A 27,955-nucleotide genomic window follows, 5' to 3' on the forward strand; every position below is an offset into this window, starting at 1 on the left:
ACGAGACTGCTGTAAACATCGAACGGATTCCCAATGAACTCAACGGAAGGGCACAGAAGTTATCTGAAGTTGGCCTATCCCACTTCAACAGCCTGATAACTGAGGAAAATAAGTTGTCTGTATCTTTTAGTCAATATTTCCATAAAATTAGAATCATCTCGCCTCTGTTGACTGTGGGAGCCAGCAGTATGCAAATGAAATTTATAATTCCTTTATTATGATATTTTAAAAAGTATTTCTTTGAGTGCAAAGCACTTCAGCATATCCCAAGCTCAAGAAAGCTACAGAATTGCATGCATTTTTTTTTTGATTGGCTATGTTGGGCATGCTCCTGGCTGGAGCCAATCAAAACAAAAATCTTGCACTGCTTAGCAGGAATAGTGTCATAAACAGGTGTGGCAGGGAGAGTGGCCTTTAAGCCCATTGAGGCAGTGCCGACCTTCATGCGGCCCTTTAGACAATATTCTTACCCTAACCCATCGTGCTCTCCCCACATTCCCGTCAACTCACACACAGTTTCAATCATTCACCTACACATTAGGTGTCATTTACAGTGACCAATTAATCTACCAACCTGCACATCTTTGGAAGAGGGTGGAAACCAAAGCACCCTAGAGAAAATCTACACATTCACAGGGATAACGTGCAAACGCCTTACAGAGGTCATGTTTGAAGTTGGGTCATTGGGGCTGGGAGGCAGTGGCTCTACTAGCTGTGCCAACCTGCTGCCCCTGGCAAAGGTACTGAATATTCTAAAGCTAGGCTCAATTAAGGTGGGGGGGAAGGTTGATATTTATTGCAGACCATTCCACCAAATGTTTGTAATTCTCATCCTCGTTTTCAAAAACAAATTTGTTTTACACCAATTATGACCCCCTTCAGCCTTCGGAGAACTCCTCACTTTCTGGACCTTGCACATCACTTATTTTAGTCATTCCACCACGGACCTGCCCTGCCATAAACTGAAAGTCCCCAAGCTCTGGAAATTCCTTCCCCATAAAAGAAAGTTCTCTCATATCGCTAAAATTACTCCTTAAAGCCTATTAAAAACAAGCAATGGACACCTATCTTGTGTGTCTTTTATTGACAATTCTTTAGGAATATTGGAAGAATGGTTGGAAACGTCCATTGCGTGCCAACATGAAACTGGGCAACATTGAGGGGAATTTCTATTACGGTTGCAGTGACAAATCTTCATTCCTCAACCCCATTCCCATGAACGGGTGCAGATTCCCAGGTCCCTAATGGATTTGGAAGTCAATCAAACTGAGTGAGGAGCTGTGAAGAAGGGGCAGAGTCTGAAGAAATTTCCTGACCCGAAATGTCACCTATTCCTATTCTCCAGAGATGCTGCCTGCCCCGCTGAGTTACTCCAGCATTTTATGTCTATCTTCTGTGTAAACCAGCATCTGCTGTTCCTTCCTATTCTGCTGTTTAGATTTCACATTACTTTGTTTCTCCGACGTACCTGCTCTTCATTTTGCTCCCTCACAACAGCTTCGTATGGGGGAGGTGGCTCCACTGGACAAAATACTTCAATCCCTTTCATCCTGGAGGCATAGATATGTGTCAGAGGAATTACATCATTGCTGAGTATCCTAGGATGGCAAACAGACAGACTTTAGCTATTGCTTAGCTAGCCGCAGGCAAGTCATCAGATGTGACTGTTAGATTTCAATCTCTTATCAAAACAAAGTGGGTAGTGTGAGAAATGGCATTATGGATAACTTCCTGCAGTCTAATGAACTGGAGATCTGAGTTCAAATTGCACCACAGCTGCTAAGGAATTTAAATTAAACAAAACTGAAATAAGAAACTAAAATAATCTTGCCAGCTCTGGCATTGAATAAGATCACAGTTGATCTCTTTCTTCAGATGCACTTCCTTGCACTAACCCCCCCCCCCCTTCCATTGATTCCCTTAACATCTAAAGGTCTCCTATTTCCTTCGCTCCTTAGATGCTGCCTCGCCCGCTGAGTTTCTCCAGCATATTTCTACCCAGTCTCTCAATCTGTGCCTTGAATGCACTCAGTGGCTGACATTCCACAGACTTCTTGGGTAGAAAATTCCCAAGATTCCATGCCGACCAAGATGGCCACCGTCAGTCCCACCAGCTCACGTTTGGCCCATATCCCTCCGATTCCAGCATTTCATTGTTTGGTTTAGTACAAGGCACATTTCTCATGTTGAGAACAAGATTAAAAGAGACAACCCTCCTTACCGTGGATTAATCCTGGGACTATAGGAGCAGAAAGTGGAAAAGTACGGAGGAGGTGGGATGGGTGGAACAAATTCATCCGGGTCGGGAATTTGGCGCGTGGCCTCAACCTCTTCTTGGGGGATTTGGGCTTCAATCTGACAAAACACATTGAGAAGAAAGGCACATGAGGTTTGTATCCATCCTACGGTCAACTTGGTGAGAGTACGACACAGATCATTATTGCATATAAGAGAACACCATCATCTGCTGGATCCCCCCTTAGGCACACACCATCCTTACGGGGAAACATGCCACCATTCGCCGAGTTCAAATCCCGACCGATCAGTGGGAACCTTTGCCACAATTACTGCACCGGTTCAAGATGGTTCACCTCACCACCACCTGCTCAAAGGCAGTTAGGGGTGGACAATAAACACTGGCTTTCCCCACTAAACATAGACAATACATTCACAAACAGAAAAAACATAATTCTACAGCAGCCAGGACATTTACAGCCTGTAAATGTCCAACCCCCGCTGCATTAAAAAAAAAGGTGATCCATACTCAAAGAATCCCAGCATTTCTTGGAGCAGTACCAAGAATCTGCAGAATAAGACTTCATTTATGGTGTGTTTATCACCACATCCCCAGTTACAAACTTATGAGACGTAACAATATTGGAAACAAAGCACTCAATTCATGCACCGCAAACTCAAATAGCAATGACATGCAAAATCAGGTCATTTGTTTTGGAGCTGTTGGTTGGGGGACAAATATAAGCAGGGCAACCAGGACAAACATCCTGTAAAACATTTCCTGCAAATTATCATCCCACAATCTTTAACGTCCACCCAAAAACAGTCAGGGCATCGCATTTGGAAGTTGTCCCTCTGGAAGTACAGCATTCCCTCTACACTGCACCAGGAACATCTCTCTGGATCTGCTGCTCCAGTCTCTGAGAATCCAAGTCCTCAACCTTCTGACTCAGAGCCAAGAGTTCCAGTGAATGGGCACCATTTGACAGAAACATCAGAAGATCTGAAGGGGGGGGGGGATAGTTAAAACAAACGTAGTGGTTTTGTTAAGCTCACCGCCCGAGGTCGCCTTCCTGCGAATATCTGGAGATACTGTAGGGCTGCGGCCACTACACACACTGTGGTGGTCAATGCATTTAGCACACAAATGGCAAAGAGGAGGTCCTGGAAAAGAAAGGGAACCATTTAATGGGAACCTAAGCCAATGCTGGAAATCCAAACAGAAAACATTGAGAGCAACTGGCAGCTCATCTGTGGAGAGAGATGACATTTAACGGATAACATTTCAGGTTAAGAATTGCTGAAAGGTCATCACCCAGAAACGATAACCCTGTTTGTCTCCCCATAGATGCTGCCTGATCCGCTGAGTGTCTCTAACATTTTTAGAACAATGGGCCCGTATTTACCAACTTAAACTAGCACAGCAACCAATTCATAACACTAATGAGAATCACTAATATCAGCAAAGAAGCAGCTGCTCACCTTAATCCCACTTCCAAACTCATGGTCCACAACTCAGTAGATTACTGCACCTCCAAGGTCTTGTGCAAGGTTCCCTGCCTCCACTAAACTTTCAGGCGGCAATCTCCAGCAAACTTTGTGTGAAAAGATTTCTCCTCAACTTCCTCATTAAGTTATTAAATCCTCTGCTAAGGAAAAGATGCCCTTCCAATCCACTCTACATCAGCCTCCTCTGTTCAAATTTTCATGGCCTACATAACAGGGAGTTGACTGCTGTGCAGCCTTGTAAAGAAGGCATCTACTGGAGTTCAGGAGAAACCTCTTCTCCCAGAGTGGCTGGGGAGAATGTGTAATTCAAAAACTCATTGTACTCTTCAGCAGAGGAAGTGTTCATTTGAACTGCTGTTCACACTGGGCAGTTAAATACCCTCTTCAGCCCATTCCCACAACTCACTCTATAACCCTGCAGATTCTGCTGCTTCAAGGCCCGATCCAAGTGCACTTACAACGTGCTGAGCGATTCTGCCTCCGCTACTCCTTCAGCTTGGGAGTTCGACTCCCCTCCAGTCTTTAGACAATAATGCCTTCCTCATGCACCAATTACCTTTATTTTATTAGTTTGTTCCCTTTTTATCGATTTCCATACTGAGAGAAACGGGTCGCTCCTGTTATGCATCTAGGATTCAGCATTTCACACAACTCATAATGAACTAACTACACATCTACCACCAATTTTCCGGCACTCTTGGTTCCAGAGTCTTGCCGGATTATCCATTTTGCCGGACCAACAGAGGTCATGTAATAATGATACAATATCATGACGCACTAATTATACCACTCCCATGTCACCAAATTGCCAATGACTGCTAGAAACTTAAAGAAAACAAATATTAAATGTAAATGTGCTTATGCTTGACACCACGATTGTCACTTTGATCTAGCCTAGAAGCCAAAGCTAGGGTTAAATGTAAACAAAATAAGCTAAGAATTGCACAAAACCCAGGGATCACCATCAACAACTGCAGATGCAAACAAATAACTATTCGGGGACAGAGGGACACATCCCAAAAGAGGGGTACGCTGCACACACTGCCACCTGTGGCCATCCAGTGAACCTCAAATGCACTCTCGCAATTTTGTCCGGATTGAAGGAGATGCCGGACCATCAGTTGCCAGAAAATGGTGGTGGACCTGTACCATGCATTCAATCAGAGGTACAGCAGAGACAAGGGCCTTTTCGACCCACTGTGTCCATGATTACCATCAACTACCCATTAACACTAATTCCACAGTCATCCCATTTTTGTGTTCTACCCACATTCTCCTCAATGCCTCACAGATTCTACCACGTATACACACACCAGGGGCAATTTACAGTGACCAATTAACCTACTACCCTGCGTATCTTTGGAAAGTAGGAGGAGATTGGAGCGCCGGGAAGAATCACAAGGAGAATGTGCAAACTCCACACTGACAGGATCCAAGGTCAGGATTGAACCCAGGCCTCTGGTACTGCGAGGGTATGAACACAGGCCTCTGGTACTGCGAGAGTATGAACACAGGCCTCTGGTACTGTGAGGCAGCAGATATACTATCTGCACCACTGCCCTGCACAAGGAGCAACTAAAATAAGTACCAGATTTGCATTCTGGCCCTATTTTGTTATGTCCCCTTCTCCATGTTCACTAAGTCATCAGAGGATGTCGTTTCACACTCTGTGCAGCTACTCAAGATTTTTACTCATTTGAGAGTGATCTTTGGGTCCACGATTTCTCCATGGGACAAAAGACCTTGTCTAGACCACACAAGACGTGTTATTCCCATCTCAGTGTTATTGCTACCAAGACATTCTGACTGCAATGTCTGCTTAGGGAATCTGCTTTTTTCTTTTCTGGGTCCAATTGCTCTTGAATATTTGGCCTTGACAATTGGTCAAGCCGGAGGGTTTTCCAACCACTCGTTGGTCTCTCACAAGAAGATTATGAATGAACTATACCTTCAGCACAAGGCGAACAGTGTCACAGGTCACAGACAGAACCGGGTACAATATCAAAATCTCCTTCTTGTTGCTGCATTTTGTAGCCTGGCTGTCTTCACAACAGAAACAGCTACTGCCCTCAACAATCTTGACCTATCGGGGAAACAGAAAACTCAATTAGATCAGCGTTCTAGCATAGTTAAACACCACACAGCAACAAATAATAAATACATTAGACAATAAGAATTCATATTGATTGCACAGCTAAATATCTGACACCCACCCATACTTAAAAGGCACTAACATTTCTTGCCTTTAGATATCATGTAGTGGATTCAAAGAGCACCAATTTTTGGAAAGGGTTTTCCTGATGGATAGCATTCATACAGTTACAGAGCTATACAACACTAAAACAGTCCAGTCAGCCCAGTTCATCCATGCTGACAAAGATGCCCCATCTAAGCTAGTCCCATATATGGTGGCACAGCTGGTAATGCCTTAAAGGGGCAGAGACTCAGGTTCAACCTTGACCTTTGGCGCTTTTTGTGCAGAGTTTGCATGTTCTCCCAGTGATACAACGAAATGCATTCTCCCAGTATCCGCATGGTTTCCTTCACATTCCAGTTTTCTCCCATATTCTGAAGATGTGCAGGTTTGTAGGTTAATCTGGCTCTGTAAATTGCCCCTAGTGTATAGGGACTGGACATGGAACACAGGTAAAAATGGGATAACATAGAACTAGTTTGAACTGGTGACCAATGTTTGGCTTAGTGGGCCGAAGGCCTGTTTCCATGCTGAGTCTCTAAAAAATAGATTTACCTGCTTCTGACTTCATCCCTCTGAACCTTTCCTATCCAAGTATCTGTCCAAATGCCTTTTAAATGTTGTTGTAGTTGCTGCCTCAACTACCTCCTCTGGCAATTTGTTCCATATATCCGCCAACCTTTATTGTCCAAACTTTGCCCTCAGGTTACTAATCAATCTTTTCCCTCTCACCTTAAACGTAGGGCCTCCAGTTCTGGATTCCTCTGACCTGTAAAAACAACTCTGTGTCCTATCTATTCCTCTCGTCAAGATTTTATACACCTCTGCAAGATCACCCTCCTGCACTGCAAGAAATAAAGTGCTAGCCTGCTAAACCCTCCCTGTTGCTTAGGCCCTTGAATCTTGGCAAAATCCTCACAAAACCTTCGCTGCATAATGGCATCTTTCCTATATCAACTTGACCAAAACAGAACATGTGCAGCCTCTCCTAACATCCCGACTTATACTCAATTCCCCAACTATGAAGACTAAAAGCCTTCTTTGCCACACTTTCCACCTGTGATGCCACTTTCAGAGAACAATGTACATGTATTCCTAGATCTCTACAATGCACCCCAGGGGGCTACTGTTCACTGTGAAGGTCTTGCTCTGGTTTGACTTCCCAAAACACTGCACCTTACACTTATCTGAATTAAACTCTATTTGCCATTTCTCAGCCCACTTGCCCATATTATTAAGATCTAGCTGTAATTCTGGAGAACTACCTTCACTGGCTATGATACCACTTATTTTAGTTTCAATTGCCTACTTTCTTCAGAAACTTTGAATTTGTGAGACATAACCTCCCATTTCAAAACCATGCTGACTATCCTTAAATAACCCTTTATTAATCCAACCACATGTACATCTTATCTCTCAGAATCATCTCCAGTAACCTTCCTACCATTCTTGCCAGATTCTGGGTTCAAGACACACATCCGATCTTCAGCCCCAAAGTCTTGACCATGCAGTAGTGTGTGAGGGTCAAGGCCACAAGGTTGGAGGTGGGACATGCGTAAGAAGGAATTGCAGATGCTGGTTTACACCAAAGATACAGACAAGATGCTGGAATAACTCAGCGCGTCAGGCAGGATCTCTGGAAAAGAAGATGCTGCCTGACCCGCTGAGTTACTCCAGCATTTTGTGTCTGTCTTTGGAGGTGGTATATGTTATTGAGATGTTAAACCAAGGCCCTATCTAGTTTCTTACATGTCTTTAAATGATTTCCAACACTCATATCAATGAGAACGGGAGTTCTCAGAGATGTCTTGCCTAACCATTATCACAAACATAAAGTTCTGATAAACAAATGGATTTTAGGAAGAGGCCGTGTTATTATTTTTTAATAAGAGATTCTCAAATGTGAATGACGTTTTCAAGGCCTGTACATTTAAATTATCCATATTAATATCTTGGAAATGGACAGACTCAGATAGAGTCATAGTGTCATCAGCATGGATTTATGAAGGGGAAATCATGCTTGACTAATCTTCGGGAATTAATTGAGGATGTAACAAGTAGAATGGATAAGGGACAGCCAGTGGATGTGGTGTATCTGGACTTTGACAAGGTCCCACACAAGAGATTAGTGTGCAATATTAGAGCACATGTTATTGGGGACAGGATACTGCCGGTTAGAGAACTGGTTGGCAGACAGGAAGCAAAGAGTAGGAATTAACGGGTCCCTTTCGGGATGACAGGCAGTGACTCGTGGGGTGCCGCAAGGCTCGGTGCTGGGTCGTCAGCTATTAACAATATATATTAATGATTTAGACGAGGGAATTAAATGTAACATCTCCAAGTTTGTGGATGACACAAAGCTGGGTGGCAATGTGAGCTGCGATGAGGATGCTATGAGGCTGCAGGGTGACTTGGATAGGTTGGGTGCGTGGGCAGATGCGTGGCAGAAGCCGTATAATGTGGATAAATGTCAGGTTATCCACTTTGGTGGCAAGAACGGGTCAGATTAAGAAAAGGGGAGGTGCAACGAGACCCGGGTGTGCTTGTACATGGAAAATTATGAGCTCTATCACCGAACATTATCGTAGGAGGCAATTTAGCCCGAAAAAGCAATGCCAGCAAAAAGAAAAAAGTACTGAACCTAATCCCAGCTCCCAGCACTTGACCCATTCTCTGCAGCTCCTGCAATGCATTAAAGGTTTTTTCCCCCACCACCCTTTAAAGAAACTGGTTCCAGATTCCTAGCGCACTGTGGGTGACAAAACAGACTCCCCTCTGATGCTTCCATTAATTAGTTTGAACACATGCTCACATGTCTTTCCTATCCAGTCTTTCATGAACTATTACTCTATTTACAGGAGTGCAAAGATCCAAATAAGATTTAACATGCGAGCAAAACACAAGTCTGGAGAACTCAACAGGTCAGGCAGCATCTGTGGAGGGAATGGATAGGCAATGTTTCTGGTCGGGATCCTTCTTCCCCAACCGAACCGTTGCCCATTAATTTCATCCACAAATGCTACCGGACTTGCTGCGTTACTCCAGCACTTTGTGTTTTACTCAATATTCCAGCATCTGAAGTTCCTTGTGTCTCCTTTTAATATTCACCTTTGAATTCAGTTGTCATCATCTTGGGCAAAGATCTGAACTAGTAGGAATAATGTACCTCTTGTGCATTTCATAAAGATAGTGTGTTCTGCTGTGATATTACCAGTACTTAAATCATGCAAAAGTACAAACATCCAGAAAACAGGTCAGGAACAGCTTACATTTCTTTGGCAACGTTAACATAAGAGAATGCTGCAAGACACTTTCACAGGGACATACATCATCAACAGAAGCTGACACCAAGCCACATAAGGAGATATTAGGACAGGTGGTCAAAACTTTGGTCAAGGACTGAGTGTTTCAATGAGCACTATGGATAAGAAGAATGTCAGCGGGGGGGAGGAGATTTAGCATGAGAATTCCTGAAGATAGGAACATCAAGATTAGTCGTGGATGTGATTAAGAGCCCAGAAATAGAGAGACTTCAGGGAGTTGTAAGACTAGATGAGGTGACAGAGATAGGGCTGCGTGAGAGGGTGCAGGGATTTGAAAACAAGAGAAAGATATTTTTGGCTGTACATACGGAGTTTGTACATTCTCCCCGTGACCTGCGTGGGTTTCCTCCCACGTTCCGAAGACGTACAGTTTTATAGGTAAATTGGCTTGGTAAATGTAAAAATTGTCCCTAGTGGGTGTAGTGTTAATGTGCAGGGGATCGCTGGTCGGCACGGACCCGGTGGGCCGAAGAGCCTGTTTCCGTGCTGTATCTCTAAACTAAACTAAACTGAACCTGGCTTAACGAGGAGCTGGTGCAGGTGAGAGAACATGGGGTAAATCGGGCTGGGCCGTGTACGGCAAACACATGGGGTGAGAGGTTTCAGACAACCTCCAGTATCCAGAGAGCAGAAATGGGGAGCATAACACAAAGGGCTGGAGGAGATCAAACGAGCCAGGCCGCATCTGCGGAGGGAATGGAGAGGGTTGGGACCTTTCTTCAGAAAGAGGGAGGTGGGTCCAGAGTGCATGGGAATGGAAAGACGCGGAAGTAACAAAGGCAAGTCCAACAAAATTGATTACCCTTTATTAGTGTGTTTAAAATTAATTTATATTTTGTTTAAAGCCAGCCTCCACAGGGAGCAACACTTGCCACTGAACTATTGCCTGCATTTTAACATAGAAACATAGAAAATAGGTGCAAGAGTAGGCCATTCGGCCCTTCGAGCCTGCACCACCATTCAATATGATAATGCTGATCAACCAACTCAGTATCCCGTACCTGCCTTCTCTCCATACCCCCTGATCCCTTTAGCCACAAGGGCCACATCTAACTCCCTCTTAAATATAGCCAATGAACTGGCCTCAACTACCTTCTGTAGCAGAGAGTTCCAGAGATTCACCACTCTCTGTGTGAAAACTATCTGATGAGTGTCGGTCCTTAAGAACTGTGCAGGGAATGGAGGGGTATGGATCACATGCAAGCTGATGAGATTAGTTTAGTCTTGCTTCATGTTCGACTCAGACATTCTGGGCTAAAGGGCCAGTTCCTGTGTTGTGTGGTTCTAAGAGCAAGGAGACACACTTTCAAGGAGCCATTATCAAAGGCATGGGCTGAAAAAGCTTCACTGAGCGACACCATTCTATGAATTAATTTCTGACAATCAGTTGGTCCCAGATGTTGAAAACATTCACTGATTAGATTACAGACCACTCATCCATCATTACGTTACGCAGTTTATAGGACGTCAATTAGCTGAATTACTCTGACTGTCAGGTTCAAGTTGGCTGGGATTACTGGCAGTGGAAATGATCAATAATACTACCACTGTTAATTATACCTCACTGTTTGAACCCAGTCCATTCTGATGAAACCTCCAGACCCATTCAGCTGTAACTGGTAACTGGTTAGTCCAGAGTGCACTGGAAAGGAAAGACGCAAAAGCAACAACAGCAAGTTGAACAAAATTGATGAACCTTTTTTTAGTGTGTTTAAAATTAATTTATTTTTTGCTCACAAAGTCTGTAAACACCTGCCATTGACCAATTGCCTCATTGTAACTCACTGATGTGTGTCGGTCCTGAAGAACTGAGCCGTCGATCAATGCTCTGCACCCCGCACCTTACACTCATCACTGTGCAGGTGTCAGTCCCGTTGGGTCCCGGTCGGTGTGCGGCTTCTAGTTGAAGCAGCCGACCCTGTGCCACTGTCCGTCACGGATTCGCCGAATGGACTGGATCTGCGGCTGGCGAGCGCCCCACTGATTCCAGTGCCTGAAGTCTTTCCTCTCCATCAGGTACTGGCAGCCACGGTAGCCCGGGTACTGGTAGCCCACCCAGGTGCCGCAGCTCACAATGGTGCTGCCCACCCGGTCGGTGAAGCCGTAGGTGAAGAGGCTGGGCAGGTCGTTGTCCACGATCTCCATCTTGCGGCCCTTGAACTCGGCCATCTCGAACAGGCAGATCTTATGCTGCTCGGACTCCATGCAGATGGGCCTGAAGGACATGATGTAGTAGTTCTGGCGGCTGTTGGACCAGGAGTCCCAGCGTGGGTACTCGCCCTTCTCCAGGGTGAACATCTCCCCGCAGAAGTTGGAGCGCTCGTAGGCCACCCAGGGCCCACAGTCCACGCGGATCGAGCCCACCTGCTCAAAGCCAGCTTCACACAGGTTTATGCACTCGCCAGCGAACTCCCGGCAGCGGCCTTGGAAGTTCTCTCGCTCGTAGATGAATATCTTGTAGGATCCCACGCCCATCTCCAGCTTCTTGGTCTGGTGGCTCTTCCTCTCAGTCACAGGGGTGGTCCGACTCGCCATCTCAGACATGCCTGCTCTCGCTCTGCTCCAGGAGGTCGGAGTTGTGATGGGTGGTCGCTGGGACACCTCTTTTATACAAGGCTCCCAGCCCAGAGAGGGATTACACGGACACAGAGCAAGTGCAGACTCGGCACGTCTGACACAATGAAAAGCCCAGTCATCAGGGCGAGTGTGCACGTGATGGGGAAAGACTAAAAGAGAGAGAGCGGGAGAACCAGCGTGTCAGCAGGACACGGTTTTGTTCTCACTCAATGCATTCTGGGAACACCAGTTAAAATCATATGGGGTCCTAACCTTCCGCACTAATCCACAAGGTCTGCGCCTGTCTCTGGACAAGCTGACATTTTTTTACACAATGACTTGCATTTCTACACACAGCCACAGCATGCCTCTTGTTTGAAATATAGCAGCTAATTTCTAGACAGACTGCTCCCACAAAACCAGTGTGTCGAGGAGCAGATTGCGATTTGGCACATCAGCTGCTGGGCAGCAGACCTAGTAGGTAACTTCAAATAGGAATAGGACAAATGGTTCCAGTAAAAACTATTTTCACGATGGCAGATGGATGTACGGGGAATGGAGGGGCATGGATCAAGTGCAGGCAGGTGAGATTAGTTTAGCTTGGCATTGTGTTGGGCACAGACATTTTGGGCTAAAAGGTCTGTTCCTGTTTAGTTTACTTTAGAGATAAAGCGCAGAACCAGGCCCTTCGGCCCATCGAGTCTGCGCCGACCCGTGATCCCCACACACTAACACTATCCAACACACACTAGGGACAACTTTACAATTGTACCCAGCCAATTAACCTACAACCTGCACGTCTTTGGTGTGTGGGAGGAAACTGAAGATCTTGGAGAAAACCCACGCAAGTCACGGGGAGAACGCGCAAACTCCGTACAGACAGCACCCATAATCAGGATCGAACCCGGGTCTCTGGTGCTGTGAGGCAGCAGCTCTACCGCTGTGCCACCGTGCTGCCCACGGTATTGTACCATTCTATGTTCCAAGAGTAACGAGACACCCTTTCAAGGACCCAATGTTATTACGGGCTGAAAAAGCGTCACTGTGCTACACCTTTCTATGTATTCATTTCTGACAATTGGGGGGCATGGTGGCGCAGTGGTAGAGGAGCTGCCTTACAGAACTTGCAGCGCCGGAGACCCGGGTTTGATCCCGACTACGGGTGCTGTCTGTACGGTGTTTGTACGTTCTCCCTGTGACCGGGTGGGTTTTCTCCGAGATCTTCTGTTTCCTCCCGCACTCCAAAGACCAACAGGTTTGCAGGCTAATTGGCTTGGTATAAATGTAAATTGTCCCTAGTGTGTGTACATGTGCGGGGATCGCTGGTCGGTGCGGACTCGGTGGGCCGAAGGGCCTATTTCCGCACTGTTTCCCTAAACTAAACTAATTGATTGGTCCCAGATGTTGAAAGCATTCACTGATTAGATTACAGACCACTAATCTAGTGTGAGTGTGAAGAAGGATCCCGCCCCAAAACGTCGCCTATTCATGAGCTCCTGAGATGCTGCTTGACCCGCTGAGTTACTCCAGCACTTTGTGTCTTTTGCTGGAAAATTGTAATCTGTAGTTTCTCGTGTCTCCCTCTGTGACCTCTGTCTGTGGCCTCCCACACTGTTGCAACAAAGCCTAACTCAAGCTTGAGGAACACCACCTCATTTTGCGCCTGGGCAAATTCTGGCCTCTGGGCTCAATATTGGATTCTCCAGCTTCAGGTAACATACTCTCCGTTTTTATCAGACCTGCTATAAGTCATGAGACTCTGATACAGGATCAGATTTTCTCTCTCCATGGCTAGACAAATAGCATAGCCAGCCCTAATCATTTTGTTATTGTCTTATTAGTGTCACGAGCACCGAACTAGAGTGAGAAACTTTGTTGTGTGTGCTAGCCTGTCATATTGTACCATGCATGACTACAATCAAACCACACACACGCACAACAGGTTGAGCAAAGAGAAAAATAAATTGAGTGCAGAATATAGTGTTACAGCCAGAAAGTACAGATAAAGGGCCGAAACAAGGTAGGTTGGGAGATCGGGACAACATCCTAAGTTTACGAGATGTCCGTTCAGTTGTCTGATAACAACAGCAAAGAATCAGTTCCTGAATCTGGTGGTATGTGTTTTCAAGCTTTGTAACACTTGGCCAATGGGAGAGGGGAAAAAAGAAAATGCCCATGTAAGTGGTCCTTGATTATGTTGGCTGGCTTCCCAAGGCAGTGTGAGGTGTAGATGTAGTTGATGGAGAGGGGCTGGGGTGATGAGCAGTGTAGGAAGGAACTGCAGATGCAGGTTTAAACCAAAGATAGACACAAAATGTTGGAGTAACTCAGCGAGGCAGGCAGCATCACTGGAGAGAAGGAATGGGTGACTTTTGGGGTTGAGACCCTTCTCCAGACTAGTCAGGGGAAAGGGAAACGAAGAGGAGACTGGTTTGCACGATGGAGTGGGCTGCATCCACAACTCTTCATAATTTCTCTCCAGAGATGCTGCCTGTCCCGCTGAGTTACTCCAGCATTTTGTGGCTGTCTCCACAATTTCTTACCGTCTTTGGCAGAGCAGTTCCAAACCGAGCAACAGACAAAGAAGTCCAATTGCCATCTAAATGTCCCTATCACTCATCTGACCCATTCAAGCCATCACAGATGTTCCTTTGTCTTATCCATCCCTCTCCACACTTTCCCTGTAGCTTTAATGCTGCCTAACTTTCATCACCCTTTCCCTGTGCTGACAAAAGACCCCGTTGAGTTACTTCAACATTTTGTGTCTATCTTCGGTACAAACCAACATCTGTAGTTCCTTCCTACACATGAGGTTGTACACTAAAACGTCTTGAACCTGAAATATTAACTCTGTTTCCTTGTCCACACGTGCTGCCTGCCCTGATAAGTATTTCCTTCAATTTTGAGGGTTTCAGCTTTCCAGCATGGCCTGTTTCCTGCAATTGTTATATGGTTATATGATTCTTCTCACAAAAGATCCAGTGGCATTTCCCCCATATAGCAAGGCTCTCACTGATTGGATGCCTGATATTCATTACCCCAGCAACGGCATTAAATGGGATGATCACATTGTTGTTTGCAAGATCTTTGGTAATTTGGTGATTGCATTTCCTAGAAGGATTTTGACAAAGTCCTGCTTCGTTGTCTGGTTTAGAAGGTGAGATCACATGGGATCCTGGACAAGCTGGCCAATTGGATACAAAATTGGCTTGCTGGTAAGATTCAAAGTTCATAGGATAACAGAATTCGGCCCATCAAGTCTACTCCGCCATTCAATCATGGCTGATCTATCTCTGCCTCCTAAAGGGCCTGTCCCACTGTACGAGGTAATTCAAGAGTTCTCCCGAGTTCTCCTCTGATTCGAGCTTGTGTAATGTACGTAGCGGGTACGTAGGGGCTCGTACGAGTAAAAAGTAACAGTTTTTTTCATCACGAGTATTTTTTTATTCGTGGACATTTTTCACGGTGTTGAAAACACGTCACGAGTTTACCGGATTTCCTGAGTACCTACCGTTACTCGTACGAGCCGCTACATGACATCCACAAACTCCTACATACCCGCTATGTACATTACACAAGCTCGAATCAGGGGAAACTCGGGAGAACTCTTGAATTACACTGGGGCAGGCCCCTAACCCCATTCTCCTGCCTTCCCCCCATAACCCCAGACACCTGTCAGGGTGGTAGTGGAGGGTTTATTTTCACACTGGGTGCCTGTGCCTGTGGTGTGCCACACGGATCGGTGCTGGCATCTTATTGTTCATCATTTATATTATTAAATTGGATAATAATGTAGTTGGCATGATCAGTAAGTCTGCGAACGACACTATAATTAGTGGTGTCATTGAAAGTGAAGACGGTTGCCTAAGGTTGCAACAGCATCTAGAGAGAGCCAAGGAATGACAGATGAGATAAAACTCAGACGTGCAAAGTGACGCACTTTGAGAAGTTAAAACAGGGCAGGACATACGCAGTAAATGACAGGGCCCTGGCGAGTATTTCAAAATAGTAATACCTAGGGGTACAAGTACATCGTTCTCTAAACGCGGGGGGACATGTTAATAAAGTGGGGAAGAATTTGGCTCACCTGCCTTCATCAAATGAGGCATTGTGTACAAGAGATGGAATGTCATTAAAACAGTTTTGGATATTGGTGAAATCGTGTCTAGAATATTAGGGTGCAGTTGTGGTCACCATACTATAAGAAGGATGTGATTCAAGAGGGTGCAGAGAAGATTCTCAAGGACGTTGTCAGGACTGGAGGGCTTGAATTACAAGGAGTGAACAGATAGGCTGCGGTTATTTTGCCTGGAGCAAAGAAGGCTGACGAGTGACTATATAGTTGTATAAAATTCTGAGGGGCATAGATAAGATGGTCAGAGTTTTTTTTTATTGGAGTAGGGGAGTCCAAAACTAGAAGGCATTGTTTTAATGCAAGAGGGGAAAGACCTGGAGGCACAGGCACACACACACAAGTGCACACACAAGCGCACACACACAACACACACACACACACACACACACACACACACAGGCACACACACAGGCACAGGCACTCACACACAAGCGCACACACACAGGCACAGGCACACACACACAGACACACACAGTGGATACATGGAATGAGCTGCCAGAGGAAGTTGAAGAAGTGAGTACAATTGCAATGTTTGGAAGATATTTGACAGGTTTCTAGATAGGTTTTGAGGGATATGGACCAAATGCAGGAAAAATGGGACTAACTCTGCAAGGCACCTGCAAGGCCTGGATTATTTAACTATATTTATATTTATAGCTATATTTAAGAGGGAGTTAGATGTGGCCCTTGTGGCTAAAGGGATCAGGGGGTATGGAGAGAAGGCAGGAACAGGATACTGAGTTGGATGATCAGCCATGATCATATTGAATGGCGGTGCAGGCTCGAAGGGCCGAATGGCCTACTCCTGCACCTATTTTCTATGTTTCTATGATTCTATTAGTTGAGCCAAAAGCCGTTTCCACGGTGTATAACTCTATGACTCAATGACAGTGTCAGCATTTTAATGGCACAAATGGTGCAGCATGCGGCTTCCTTCTCTCAGCCTTTCTCAGTGGGGAAGGAAGTGACCATACTGAGAAGCTGAACAAAAACGCCACACTACACACAGGTCCGTCTCCAGGAACAGTGGGGTAGAGTTTTCTACCGCTGCGTTCCACAAAACAGCTCACTTACAACCCACACATTTCCATCCATTCAATTGAATGGACAGGAAATCATGTAGTGAGAAGACATAGTTCCGATGCACACGTGTGCAAAATGGGTTATTCAAGCAGAATGGAGAGGGAAGAGCAGAGGTGATTGTGCAGAATCTGTTCCTTAGGCTTATCTGATACAGATTCAAAAAGTGAAAATATTGGGAGAGGTTGTTTGCAGATAAAGGGACTTCTGGTATGCAAGAGGCTTTTAATATCGATAAAGGAAGAGTACAGGGAAAATGTTCCTGTTAGGGTGAAGGGCAAACCTGGCAGTATTAGGAAACGCTGGTTGACTTGGGATCTCGAGGCTTTGGTCACAAAATTATGCATATGTCAGGTATAGGCAGCTAGGATCAAGTGAATCCTTTGAGGTGCTGGAATACACGAGGTAAATCAGGAGGGCAAAAAGAGGACATTATAAAGGAAAATCATAAGAGATTCTATAAGTATATTCAGAACAAAAGGGTGACTAGGGTGAAACTATGTTCCCTTAAAGATCAATATAGCCTCTAAATCTGGAACTACTGGAGATGGGCGAGACTTTAAATAAATATTTCTCATCAGTATTTAGCATGGAGAAGGTCATGGGGAAGCCAAGAAATTAAAGGAAATAAACAGTAATTTCTTGGAATAAATTCACATGCCAAAAAAGGAGGTGCTGCCAGTCTTATGGCATAATGGGGTCAACAAATCCCTGGGGCCTGATCAAGTGCATCCTAAGACATAATGGGAAGCTCGGGAAGAGATTGCATGGGTTCTGGATAGACGGTGCGTTGGTGAGGTACTGTAGATTTGAGGGTGGCTAATGTCATGTCTTTGTTTAAGAACGTCTGCAAGGACAAGCCAGGGTAGGCAAGTCCAAAACAAGAGGCCATGGGTTTTAGGTAATAAGGAAAGAAATTAAAGGCGATCTGAGGGATCACATCACACAGAGAGTGATGGGTTTATAGAATGAGCTGCCAAAGGAACCTGTATAATGAGGTACAATTACAATGTCCAGAAGACATTTGGACAGGTTTGTAGATAGGAAAGTATAGAGCAGGGGTGGGGAACCTGTGGCCTTCTAGGCCATTAAGTGCGGCCTTTTGAATGAATCCAAATTTTGTAGACAAATCCTTTTATTTTTCTTAGTATTTTTTTGTTTGTCTTTTATTATTTTTATTTTAATCTTAAAATGAACGTATTTAAAATACTAAAGAGTAGAAGAAGATTCAACAAAATAATCCTGCCCGACTGACGGCCACAATTAAAACATTAGTAAATCATGAGGGCTATTTTAACAAAATAATGTACATTTTGAAGTATATCTAATTGAAGTTTCTTGGATGCGGCCTTATTAGATTACCGCTAACTTAATGCGGCATTCCAACGTGAAAAGGTTCCCCAGCCCTGGTATAGCGTGACATGGGCCAAATGTCGGCAAATAGGACCAGTTCAGCTAGACATCTTGGTCAGCATGGATCAGTTGGGCTGAAGTGATCACACTTTCACTCAGAGGTTCAGAGCGTAAGATGTTGGAGCAGGAGCAGGAGCAGGCCATTTGACCCTCCAGCCCTGATCCACTATTCATCAAGATGATGGCAGATCTTCCACCTCACCTCTCTTTTCCAGCCCTGTATCCATATCCCCGATGGCCTTAATGCCCAGAGATTTGTGCTTTGAATTAACATAATGATTCAACTTCCATGTTAACAGTTGTCCAGATTGCAGATGTTGAATTCACCCAGACTGCCGTTAAACAGCTACCTGGCCACATTCAGATTCCAGTACTGGTGCAGGTCAAAGATCCATTGGGTATTATTTTGAAATAGGGTGAGAAACTCAATCTGGTGTCACATGTTCACAAGTAGAGGAGTGGAATTAGGCAATTCGGCCCATCGAGTCTATGCCATTCAATCATAGCTGATCTCTGCCGCCTAATCCCATTTTCCTGCCTTCTCCCCATAACCCTCGACACCCATTCTAATCAACAATTTGTCAATCTCTACTTTAAAAATATCCACTGACTTGGCCTCCACAGCCCTCGCTGGCAATGTGTTCCACAGATTAACTAATTACTCTCTGACTAAAGAAGTTCTTCCTCACCTCCCTTCTAAAAGAGCACCCTTTAAATCTGAGGATATGACCTCTGGTCCTCGACTCTCCCACCAGTGGAAACATGCTTTCCAGCACATCCATTCTATCTGTGACTTTCATTATTCTGTAAGTTTCAACGAGGTCCCCCCTCAACCTTCTAAACTCCAGCGAGTAGAGGCTTGGACACTATTTCTCTGTCAATCGATGTCACTGAAAATATGATCTGGTTGGTTATCTTGTTGTTGCTGTGGAAGCTTTCTGTGCCACATCTCCTACAGCAGGACAATGGCAAGGCTTTATGGGTTTTCAGGTACTTGGGATGACCCAAGGCCCTGAAGGAAGGTCAAGCTCTTTGGCCTGAAGCACCGCGCTGCTCATTCAGTGACCTTCCATTTGTACTGCGGGGTTTTAGCCTTGTTCTACCTGGAAGCGCGAACATTTCCCTCTTGCAGCTTATAGATTTCCTGTCCTCGTCTCTGCCAGACTTGGGAGGACAGCTGCTTGCTGACTGCAGCCCACGAACATGACACCTCTGTGGTCTGCTGAGGAGATAAGCCAGGGCGTCGGATTGCTCAGGAAGGCTGCTGAAAGCCCAGCCCGGCAAGAGGGCCGCTGACCGAGGTGGCAGTGTGCGGACAACGTACGGCCGAGCGAGGGGACAATACGCACGCACGCACCTCACCCTGGCTTTCACTGGGGAGCCTCCAACCCTGTGCTGAAGGGTCACTGGGGTGGCCACTGATTGGGGCACCAAGAGGTAAACATTCCCTCAGCACCCCCTCTGTTTCATTTCATTCCACTCTTTCCTGAAACTGGTCAATTCACAGAGCCAATTAATAAAAAAACAAGTTACATTTGTCCTTGACCTAAATTGCCTCAGAGTTGAGACTTGGTATTTGTAATTAATCACTCTCTGTAACCATCTCTGCCCATCTCTGTAACCACCTCCGAGATCCTTGCATTCCTCTGCTTCTGAAACCTCTGCTATTGTCCCATCACCACCCACAGCCAGTGCCTTCAGCTGCCAAGGTTCCAAGCTCTGACGTTACCCTTCCTAATCCTCTATGCCTCACTTTCCTCCTTTGAATTGTGGCATCAATCCAACCTCTGTCCAATGTCGAACTTTGGTTAAATAAAGCTTCTGAGAAGCAGCTTGGGGTTTTTCCATGAGGTTCGCAGTGCTGTATTAATGTGAGAGGTTGACCTGGTCAATCAAAGCCCCCGAATCTCTACAGGTCCTCCCAGGTGGGCTGCACCCAGTGCTGTGTTGTCTGGGAAGGTTAAAGCTAGATATATTTTTAGATTTTGCAGATGTCATAACCCCATCCCCCACAATCACGTCCCTTCATAAATCTAAAAGTGCCCGGTCAGATACAGTGCTCTGTTACTGCTCACGGATTTTACTAATGGAACAGATGACTCATTCAAAGACCTTCTCAATCTCATCTGCTTTTAAAAAGGAAAGGTGATCCCCACAGTCTGCACTCACGAAAGCACCAATGTGCAATTATATAGCACTCTTACTACATGGAGGCCTAGTAAAGGGCCGTCCACACCTTCACTAGGAATAGAGGGGTTCAGACAAGGTTTTGGGATCTTGGCACCTAATGACGAGGCCAACAATGGTAGGTCGATCAAGTGTAGGACTGGAGGGGATGGGAGAAGGAAAGGTAGGAAGGGCGGAAACTGTGAAGCGGTCTGAAAACAAAGATGACACCATTAAGTTGCTACTTAACCAGGAGACAGTGGTAAGCTCCATTCCATCTCTCTCACTCTCCTTGTCATTGTCCTATCTGGGACACATGACAATAAACTCTCTTGACTTGACTGAGGGAAGCATAGGGGATAGTTCTTATTTTAAACTGTACTTGATGAGTGGTATCTGCATGCTGGGTGGTGTCCCAGCTTATAGAACCTTATTGTAATAGATTTGTGCTCGCCATAGAAGAGGAACCCGGCCCCTAATGAGCACGTGTGTGGCGCCCACTGTCTATGTCGTTGGGGACCCAACAATCTGAGTTAATAGCCCGGTTGCTATTTCAGTCTGTTGTTCCCCAAAACTGGTGTCAACTGGGGGTAATTGACCTATGGGCAATTTCTAAGCTGAAGCATCTAACGTGCAACTTTAAATTTTGCCTTGACCTTATCCCAGCTGACAGTTGCCAGAAGATAGACACAAAATGCTGGAGTAACTCAACGGGTCAGGCAGCATCTCTGTAAGAAAGAATAGGTGACGTTTCGGGTCGGAATCCTTCTTCAGATTGAAAGTAGAGGTGGGTTGGGGGTGGGGTTGGGGGTGGGGTTGGGCCTGGGGGTGGGGTTGGGGGTGGGGTTGGGGGTGGGGGGGGGATGGAGTGAGGATGGGGGTGGGGGGGTGGGGGGTGGGGTTGCGGTTGGGGGGGTTGGGGTGAGGGTTGAGGTTGGGGATGGGGGTGAGGGTGGGGGTGGGGGTGGGGGTGGGGGTGGGGGGAGGGGGGGGGGGGGGGGTGGGGGGGAAAATAAACTGGAGATGAGAAAAGGCCAGAGCAAATCAGGGCTGGCAACAGATGACCTCAGGAAGGGTAGAGCCCAGTTTCCAGATCTAGTTGGTCACATTACTGGAGGCTTTAACACACAATGTGTGCTTACAATTACTTTGCTCCTGAACTCCCATCATTGGTCACCCGATTTCTCCATCTTCGCAGTATCTCACCCCTCCCCTGTTCAAGTGGAGGACAAACACACTTTAACCTTCTGAGCTGAAGATCGTTTATTCCATCTGCAATATTTCAAATGTTTAAAGAGATTCAAATTTAAACCCTATTTTTTTACTGTTCCTTTGGCTTCCCTCCCCTGCAACTACAGAGATAGTCAGTTAACATTGGAGACTTGGCACACTCTCTGTGGGGTGGCTGGGAATGGGCTGGACTCTCAAGGTAACTGCATCAACCCAGCCACAGAACAAATGATGGAAGGGTAGCTGCCACACTACTCACTTCACATTTTTAATGTAAAAAGTGTCTCAAGGGGAAGGTTTTAGTTTAGTTTAGAGATACAGCGCGGAAACAAGGAATACATAGTTAGCCCAGGAAAGTGGGGGTGAGATGGGCTTGAAGGGCTTCTGATTATTTTGCTGCGCTCTTTTGAGAGAAATAATTCATAAAAACGTTCAAAGCAATGCTGGGCGAGACCAAAACTACAAATTTTAAATTATTTAATAAAATTATCAGAGGACATGTTGAAAATGCCAACTGGTGGAGTTGTGATGTGGAAAGCAGGTTCAGAAGTAACTTTCACACGGGAATTGAATACATTCTTGGAAAGGAAACATATTGTTGTGGTCTGGGAAAAGAAAAGGAAGTTAGGTATTCTTGGAGAGCACTCTGAAAGAGATAGTATTGGAATTATGGCCTGAATAGCCTCCTCTTTATAAGGCACAATAACTACAAGTATGTTACTGTATTTACAAAATTATCCTAGTTTGGACCTTGGATACAGTCAAGTTCTACTTATGGAAACAGTTACTGGATACAGAAGCTTTAAACATGATCTATTTATATAATCACATCAAAATACATTACAGTATTATGACACCAACATTGAACCAGAGCATTGGATTCATTTACGAACAGAGCCCTTCTTCATTCCCTGCGGCCAGCTATTTGTTCAAAGACGCACTACATTGTCATAGAAATAATCAGTGTGGAGATACCCCAGACACTCACCAGCTTACAGTCCACAATGCCAGACACAAACTGTGCACTCTGGCACGAGAGGACAAATCCAGCCAGGTTCAGCAGGACGCAGACAACAGACAACAGGATGAACAGGTTGACCTATGGCAAAAGAAGACACCCATCAGCAGAGGCTCATATTTCCACGTAACAGTGGCCGTCACCAGCAATATCCAAAGCTGCTCACGAACGATGAGGGCAAAGCCTGAGTGGGATCGGGTCCCAAGTCACCTTGGCTCGGCGCTAACCTAAGATCAAGTCTATAAAGTTTTCACGCAACTCAATAGGGAAGTAATGTGCAGAAGTTCTTAGGAGAGGACAGTCGTGCACAGAATGGCAGATGTTTGAGAGGGCTCATTTGGGGGTAGAACTGCACAGATGTTATGGGCAGTGGTGTACAGATGAATTGGGAAGGATGGCAGTGCACAGATGTTTGGCACACTTTGTACAGATGTTCTGGAACGAGGGTAATTGTGCGCAGATGTATTAGGTAAGGTAATGATGTACAGTGGGGCTAATATACAGATGTTTTTGGTGAGAGGGCAGCAGTACACAGATCATTTGATGGGTCGGGGCAGGCCACTACAATATTGCAAAACATATCCAAAGCCACTTGTGTGAACATGTCTGAATGTAACCATCAGTAGGGATATATTTAGCCGCACAAATGAAGACACAGATGCTACAGTATATCAACTGTAGGCCCCATAGCAGAAGTGTCCACGTCGCAGGGCTGGAAACTGGAAGTGTCCGGAGCTAATTCAGCTACCAACCGTCATCTATTGCAACAAGTGATGGCCCCCACTGATTGTCGCCGGAAGCTTGCATCCTTTTCAGGACGGACAATGTAGCATGGTCAACATTTGTAACAAGATGGACGCGAAAAGAAGAAGAAGAATCAACAGCCTTGTTTATGATTTGATTCTGAACCCAAACAAATGCAAAGCCATTGTGGCTTCCTTGTTTAAAACTCCTGGGATTGTGACAAGCAGCGCCTGATGGCACAATTTGCTTGGAATCGTTTTTAGACTTCACTATCCTGGTGACTGAACAACATGCGCCTACATCCAAACGATACATAATATATATTTCCAATAGCCAGTGGTTTGAAAATTCAATTAAACTTTAATTAAAGCAATACAAATGTAGAGTACAGATTCCTGATCATAGAATTTACACTGGGGATTAGGCGTAATTATTGACATCGTTATTAATATTCCAACTGCAATTTCCAAATAGACCTTGAGAAGTGTAAAATGCAAACAGAATGCTCGATAAGCACTTCATAAAAGAGCACTTCATTTACCGGGCTATCATTTTCCCACTGTGCTCAATTAGCAGATGGAGTGGGAACACAGTGAATGCACAGAATCCTCTAATCCTAAATGCTAACCATTGCATTTGGGGTGGTACAGTCGTTCGTTAAATAGTGCTGTTGCCTCATTGCTCCAGCAACAGGTTCAGTCCTTATTACATGAAGTTTACACATTCTCTGTGTCCAAATGCCTTTTACATATGCACTCCAATTTTTTCCCACTTCCCAAAAATAAACACTGGGTTGGTAAGTCGATTGCTCCTAGTGTGTGGGTGAGTGATAGAATTTGGAAAAATTTGATAAGGATTTAGGGAGAGTAAAATAGGAGTTGCGTAGGATTAATGTAAACGAGTGCTTGATGGTTGGCATGGACTCGATGGGCTGAAGAGTCTGTTTTTGTGCAGTAAAACTCTGGAACTTCAGAGGCCGAGGTGAGACCTAATAAAATTATTATGAAATTTATAACATTATGGCGAGGCATAGAGGGAGTAGACAGTCCCCCAGAGTGGAATCGTTAAAGACTAGAGGCCATAGCGTTAAGGCAAGAGGGGCAAACGTTAAATGTGCGGGGCAATTTATTTTTTTTCACACAGTAAAGGGGTGTTGGTGGAAACAGATACGATAGTGGCATTTTGATAGGTACATCAATATGCAGGGAATGGAGGGATATGGATTCCCTGCAGACAGAGATCATTAGTTCAATTTGGCATTATGTCCATCTCGGACATTGTGGACTGAAGAGCCTGTTCGTGTACTGTACTGATTTTTGTTCTATGTCACAAGGACAGGCTATAAAAAATGTCCTCACAGACAACACTCAATTGGACTGAAGGACGTGCCCTGCATGTTCTTGCCCCTCTCCTACACATCTCACATCCCATTCAGCATACCCTACTCCCGTACACGGACTTCCCTCTCTCTGCTCACCCACACGCACCTGCCTCCCCACTTCACCCGAAGCACACAACTTTAGATGCATCACCAGAATCTAGTGCAGACTGGGTTAGATCAACTGGAGAGTTAGATGTGATAATGGTTGACTCCTTGAAAATTTGAGGTAAAGAGTATTACCAAACGATGCTTGACACCAAACTACAGAGAGCGAGGTTGCTTTAGTGGCAACCAGAGTGGGTTTTAGGAAGCATTTATAAATTCCGTAAAGGGGCAAAGAGATTTGCGGAAGGAATTCCAGGGCTCTAGGCATGGGCTATTGAATGCATGGGGTCTCAACGGTGGAACAATTAGGGTGTTTTGGAGAGAGGGTTATTGGAGGAGCACATGGGGGCTGCACAGTGGCGCAGCAGAAGAGCTGCTGCCTCACAGTGCCAGAGACCCAGGGGTTCAATGCCAACCTCGGGTGCTGTCTGTGTGGAGCTGGAACGCTCTCCCTGTGACCACATGGGTTTTCGCTGCATTTCCCTCCCACATTCCAAAGACATGCAGGTTTGTCGGTTAATTGGATGTGAAAGCGGGATAACATAGAACTAGTGTTTGGGTGATCAATGCTCGGTGTGGACTCAGTGAGCCTAAGGGCCGCTTACCACGCTGTATCTCGAAATTAAAACAAGAGACCTCAAAATGCTTTTCACCTATCTGCGTTTGAATATATATATATATATATAGGTGAAAAGCCCGGAAAATTAAGGTCATGGCTGATCAATTGAGTGTTAAAATCATATTTAAATAGCAGATAGACACAAAATGCTGGTGAAACTCTGTGGGATGGGCAGCATCTCTGGAGAGGAAGAATGGGTGACGTTTTGGGTCGAGACCTTTCTTCAGACCCGAAACGTCACCCATTCCTTCTCTCCAGAGATGCTGCCTGTCCCGCTCAGTTACTCCAGCATTTTGTGTCTATCTTCGGTTTAATGGCAACATCTGCAGTTCCTTCCTACACATGTTTAAATGGCAGATTGCTCGTGGTATTCTGGGGACTCCAGCTAAATAGCTTCAGCAGGCCAACAAAAACAAAGCACACGTTTAAAGGTCAACACAAAGCAGTGTTTTTTCCCCTTTAACTCCTCAGAGAATAAAAGGCCCAGTGATTAACCATGGCAACACACGTTTCTGCTCCGGCTCAAGGAAGCTCCAGTCAATGTTCTTGGGTTATGATTGGTTTATCTCTCAGGCAAAGAAAGAATGGAACTTGCATTTAAACAGTCTCTCCAACCACCTCAGGCCTGCACCACCCTGGGGACCAAGTTACCGCAAGGCCACGATTTTTGTTTTTATCTTTTCAGACTTGGCACGGTACTGTTTAATGTTCTTCACTACTTGTCAGGATCACAGAGGGAGAGAGAGCCCAGAAACAGGCCCTTCGGCCCATCATCTGCGCTGACCATCAATCACCCATCTACTCCAATCATACACTAATCTCATTGTCTATTCATCCCACATTCTCACAAACTACACCCCCCTCCTCCCCCCCCCCCCCCCCCCCCCGATTCTGCCACCCACCACTGCTTACACACATGGAACAATTTACAGTGGCCAATTGACCTTCCAACCCGCACATCTTTGGCATAGGAGGGGAAGCACTGGGAAAATGTGCAACCTCCACACAGACAGTGCCCGAGGACAGGATTGAACCCGGCCCTCAGTTGCCATTCTACCAGCTGTGCCACTGTAGGCTATTGTGAAATACAGTACGTATAGGATCAAGACAGATTTTCATAGAGCTGATTTTGATGAGGGCACTCCACTGTCTCACCCCAACATGAAACAAAATAGGAACATCCTCAGCCATGTAATAAATTCAGGATTGATCTGACAGTAACTCCTACTCTGTTTTCACTACCTTTTCAGGAAGTGAGTTGGAAAGAACAATGACCCTCAATGGGAACAACTTTCAACTGCCTTAAACAGGTGACCCTTATTTTTAAAACTGTGATCCTCAGTTCCAGATTGTCCCAAAATAAGAAACATCCACCCGGTCAAGATTCCTGGGGAATCTTATGGTTTAATAAGGGCACCATTTACTCTTCTAAACTTCGGAGCATCCAAGCCTAGCTTGTTAAAACATTCCTCAGGCAATCAGCCCATTCCAGATATCAGTTCAGTGAATCACTGAACTGCTTGCAAGATGTTGAAACCCTTCCTTAAATTGTGTACAGTGAGAATGGGTTGCGTAATGGCTTTGTTGCTGAGCGGTCCTTGTGGGAGTGGGAGCATATGTATCAGGGTTTTGCACTGGAGTTGAAAGTGAAGCTTTCACAAAAAAGCTTTTCACCATACCCTGGTACAAGTGTCAAGGTTTATGGGGAGAGGCAGGAGAATGGGGTTTGGAGGGAGAGATAGATCAGCCACGAGTGAATGGCAGAGTAGACTTGATAATCATAATCATACTTTATTAGCCAAGTATGTTTTGCAACATATGAGGAATTTGATTTGCCATACAGTCATACCATTAGAAATCTCCAAAACACACAAAATACATTTTAACATGAACATCCACCACAGTGACTCCTCCACATTCCTCACTGTGATAGAAGGTGGAAAAAAGTTCTATCTCTTCCCTTCCTTGTTCTCCCGTGGTCGGGGACCTCGAGCCTACCGTTGACGGGATGATCTTGACTCCCATAGCCAGCAGTCGGGCCCTCCCCGTCGGGGCGATCAAGCTCTTGCATCAGGGGAATGTCAGCTCCCTGCGCTGGGCGATCTGACCCTGGGTCGGGGCTGATCGAACCCTCTGCAACTTGAGCTTCCCGACATCTGTCTCTACCCGTGACTGCGAGCTCTTTGACGGTGAAATCTGCAGGCCCCGGTTGGAGCGTGGATACCAGGCAAGGGATCGGCTCTGATG

General features: G+C 45.5%; 2 protein-coding genes across 5 annotated transcripts in view; both read right to left on the minus strand.

Moving 5' to 3' along the window:
- The window catches only part of fam189a2 (family with sequence similarity 189 member A2), a 79,577-nt gene that overhangs the window by 22,595 nt on the left and 29,027 nt on the right, over positions 1-27,955 (minus strand). For 2 of the 4 annotated variants that reach the window (XM_055632494.1, XM_055632491.1), the window contains 5 exons: positions 22,830-22,940; positions 5,693-5,827; positions 3,292-3,399; positions 2,222-2,355; positions 1,469-1,598 (listed from right to left, as the gene is read on the minus strand). In XM_055632494.1, coding sequence (XP_055488469.1) covers positions 1,469-1,598; positions 2,222-2,355; positions 3,292-3,399; positions 5,693-5,827; positions 22,830-22,940 — 618 coding nt within the window. The remainder of the gene's footprint in view (positions 1-1,468; positions 1,599-2,221; positions 2,356-3,291; positions 3,400-5,692; positions 5,828-22,829; positions 22,941-27,955) is intronic. The other 2 variants (XM_055632492.1, XM_055632495.1) reach the window with 2 other exon arrangements.
- LOC129695514 (beta-crystallin B1-like) lies at positions 9,593-12,254 on the minus strand. Its single transcript, XM_055632496.1, has one exon. The coding sequence runs from the start codon at positions 11,803-11,805 to the stop codon at positions 11,161-11,163; it is 645 nt and encodes a 214-aa protein (XP_055488471.1). The 5' UTR covers positions 11,806-12,254; the 3' UTR covers positions 9,593-11,160.

This window comes from Leucoraja erinacea, chromosome 3, assembly GCF_028641065.1.
Source record: "Leucoraja erinacea ecotype New England chromosome 3, Leri_hhj_1, whole genome shotgun sequence".
Taxonomy (NCBI): domain Eukaryota; kingdom Metazoa; phylum Chordata; class Chondrichthyes; order Rajiformes; family Rajidae; genus Leucoraja; species Leucoraja erinaceus.

Coding starts and splice junctions, on each gene's coding strand:
- LOC129695514 (XM_055632496.1), bottom strand. CDS start 11,805: ATGTCTGAGATGGCGAGTCGGACCACCCCTGTGACTGAGAGGAAGAGC.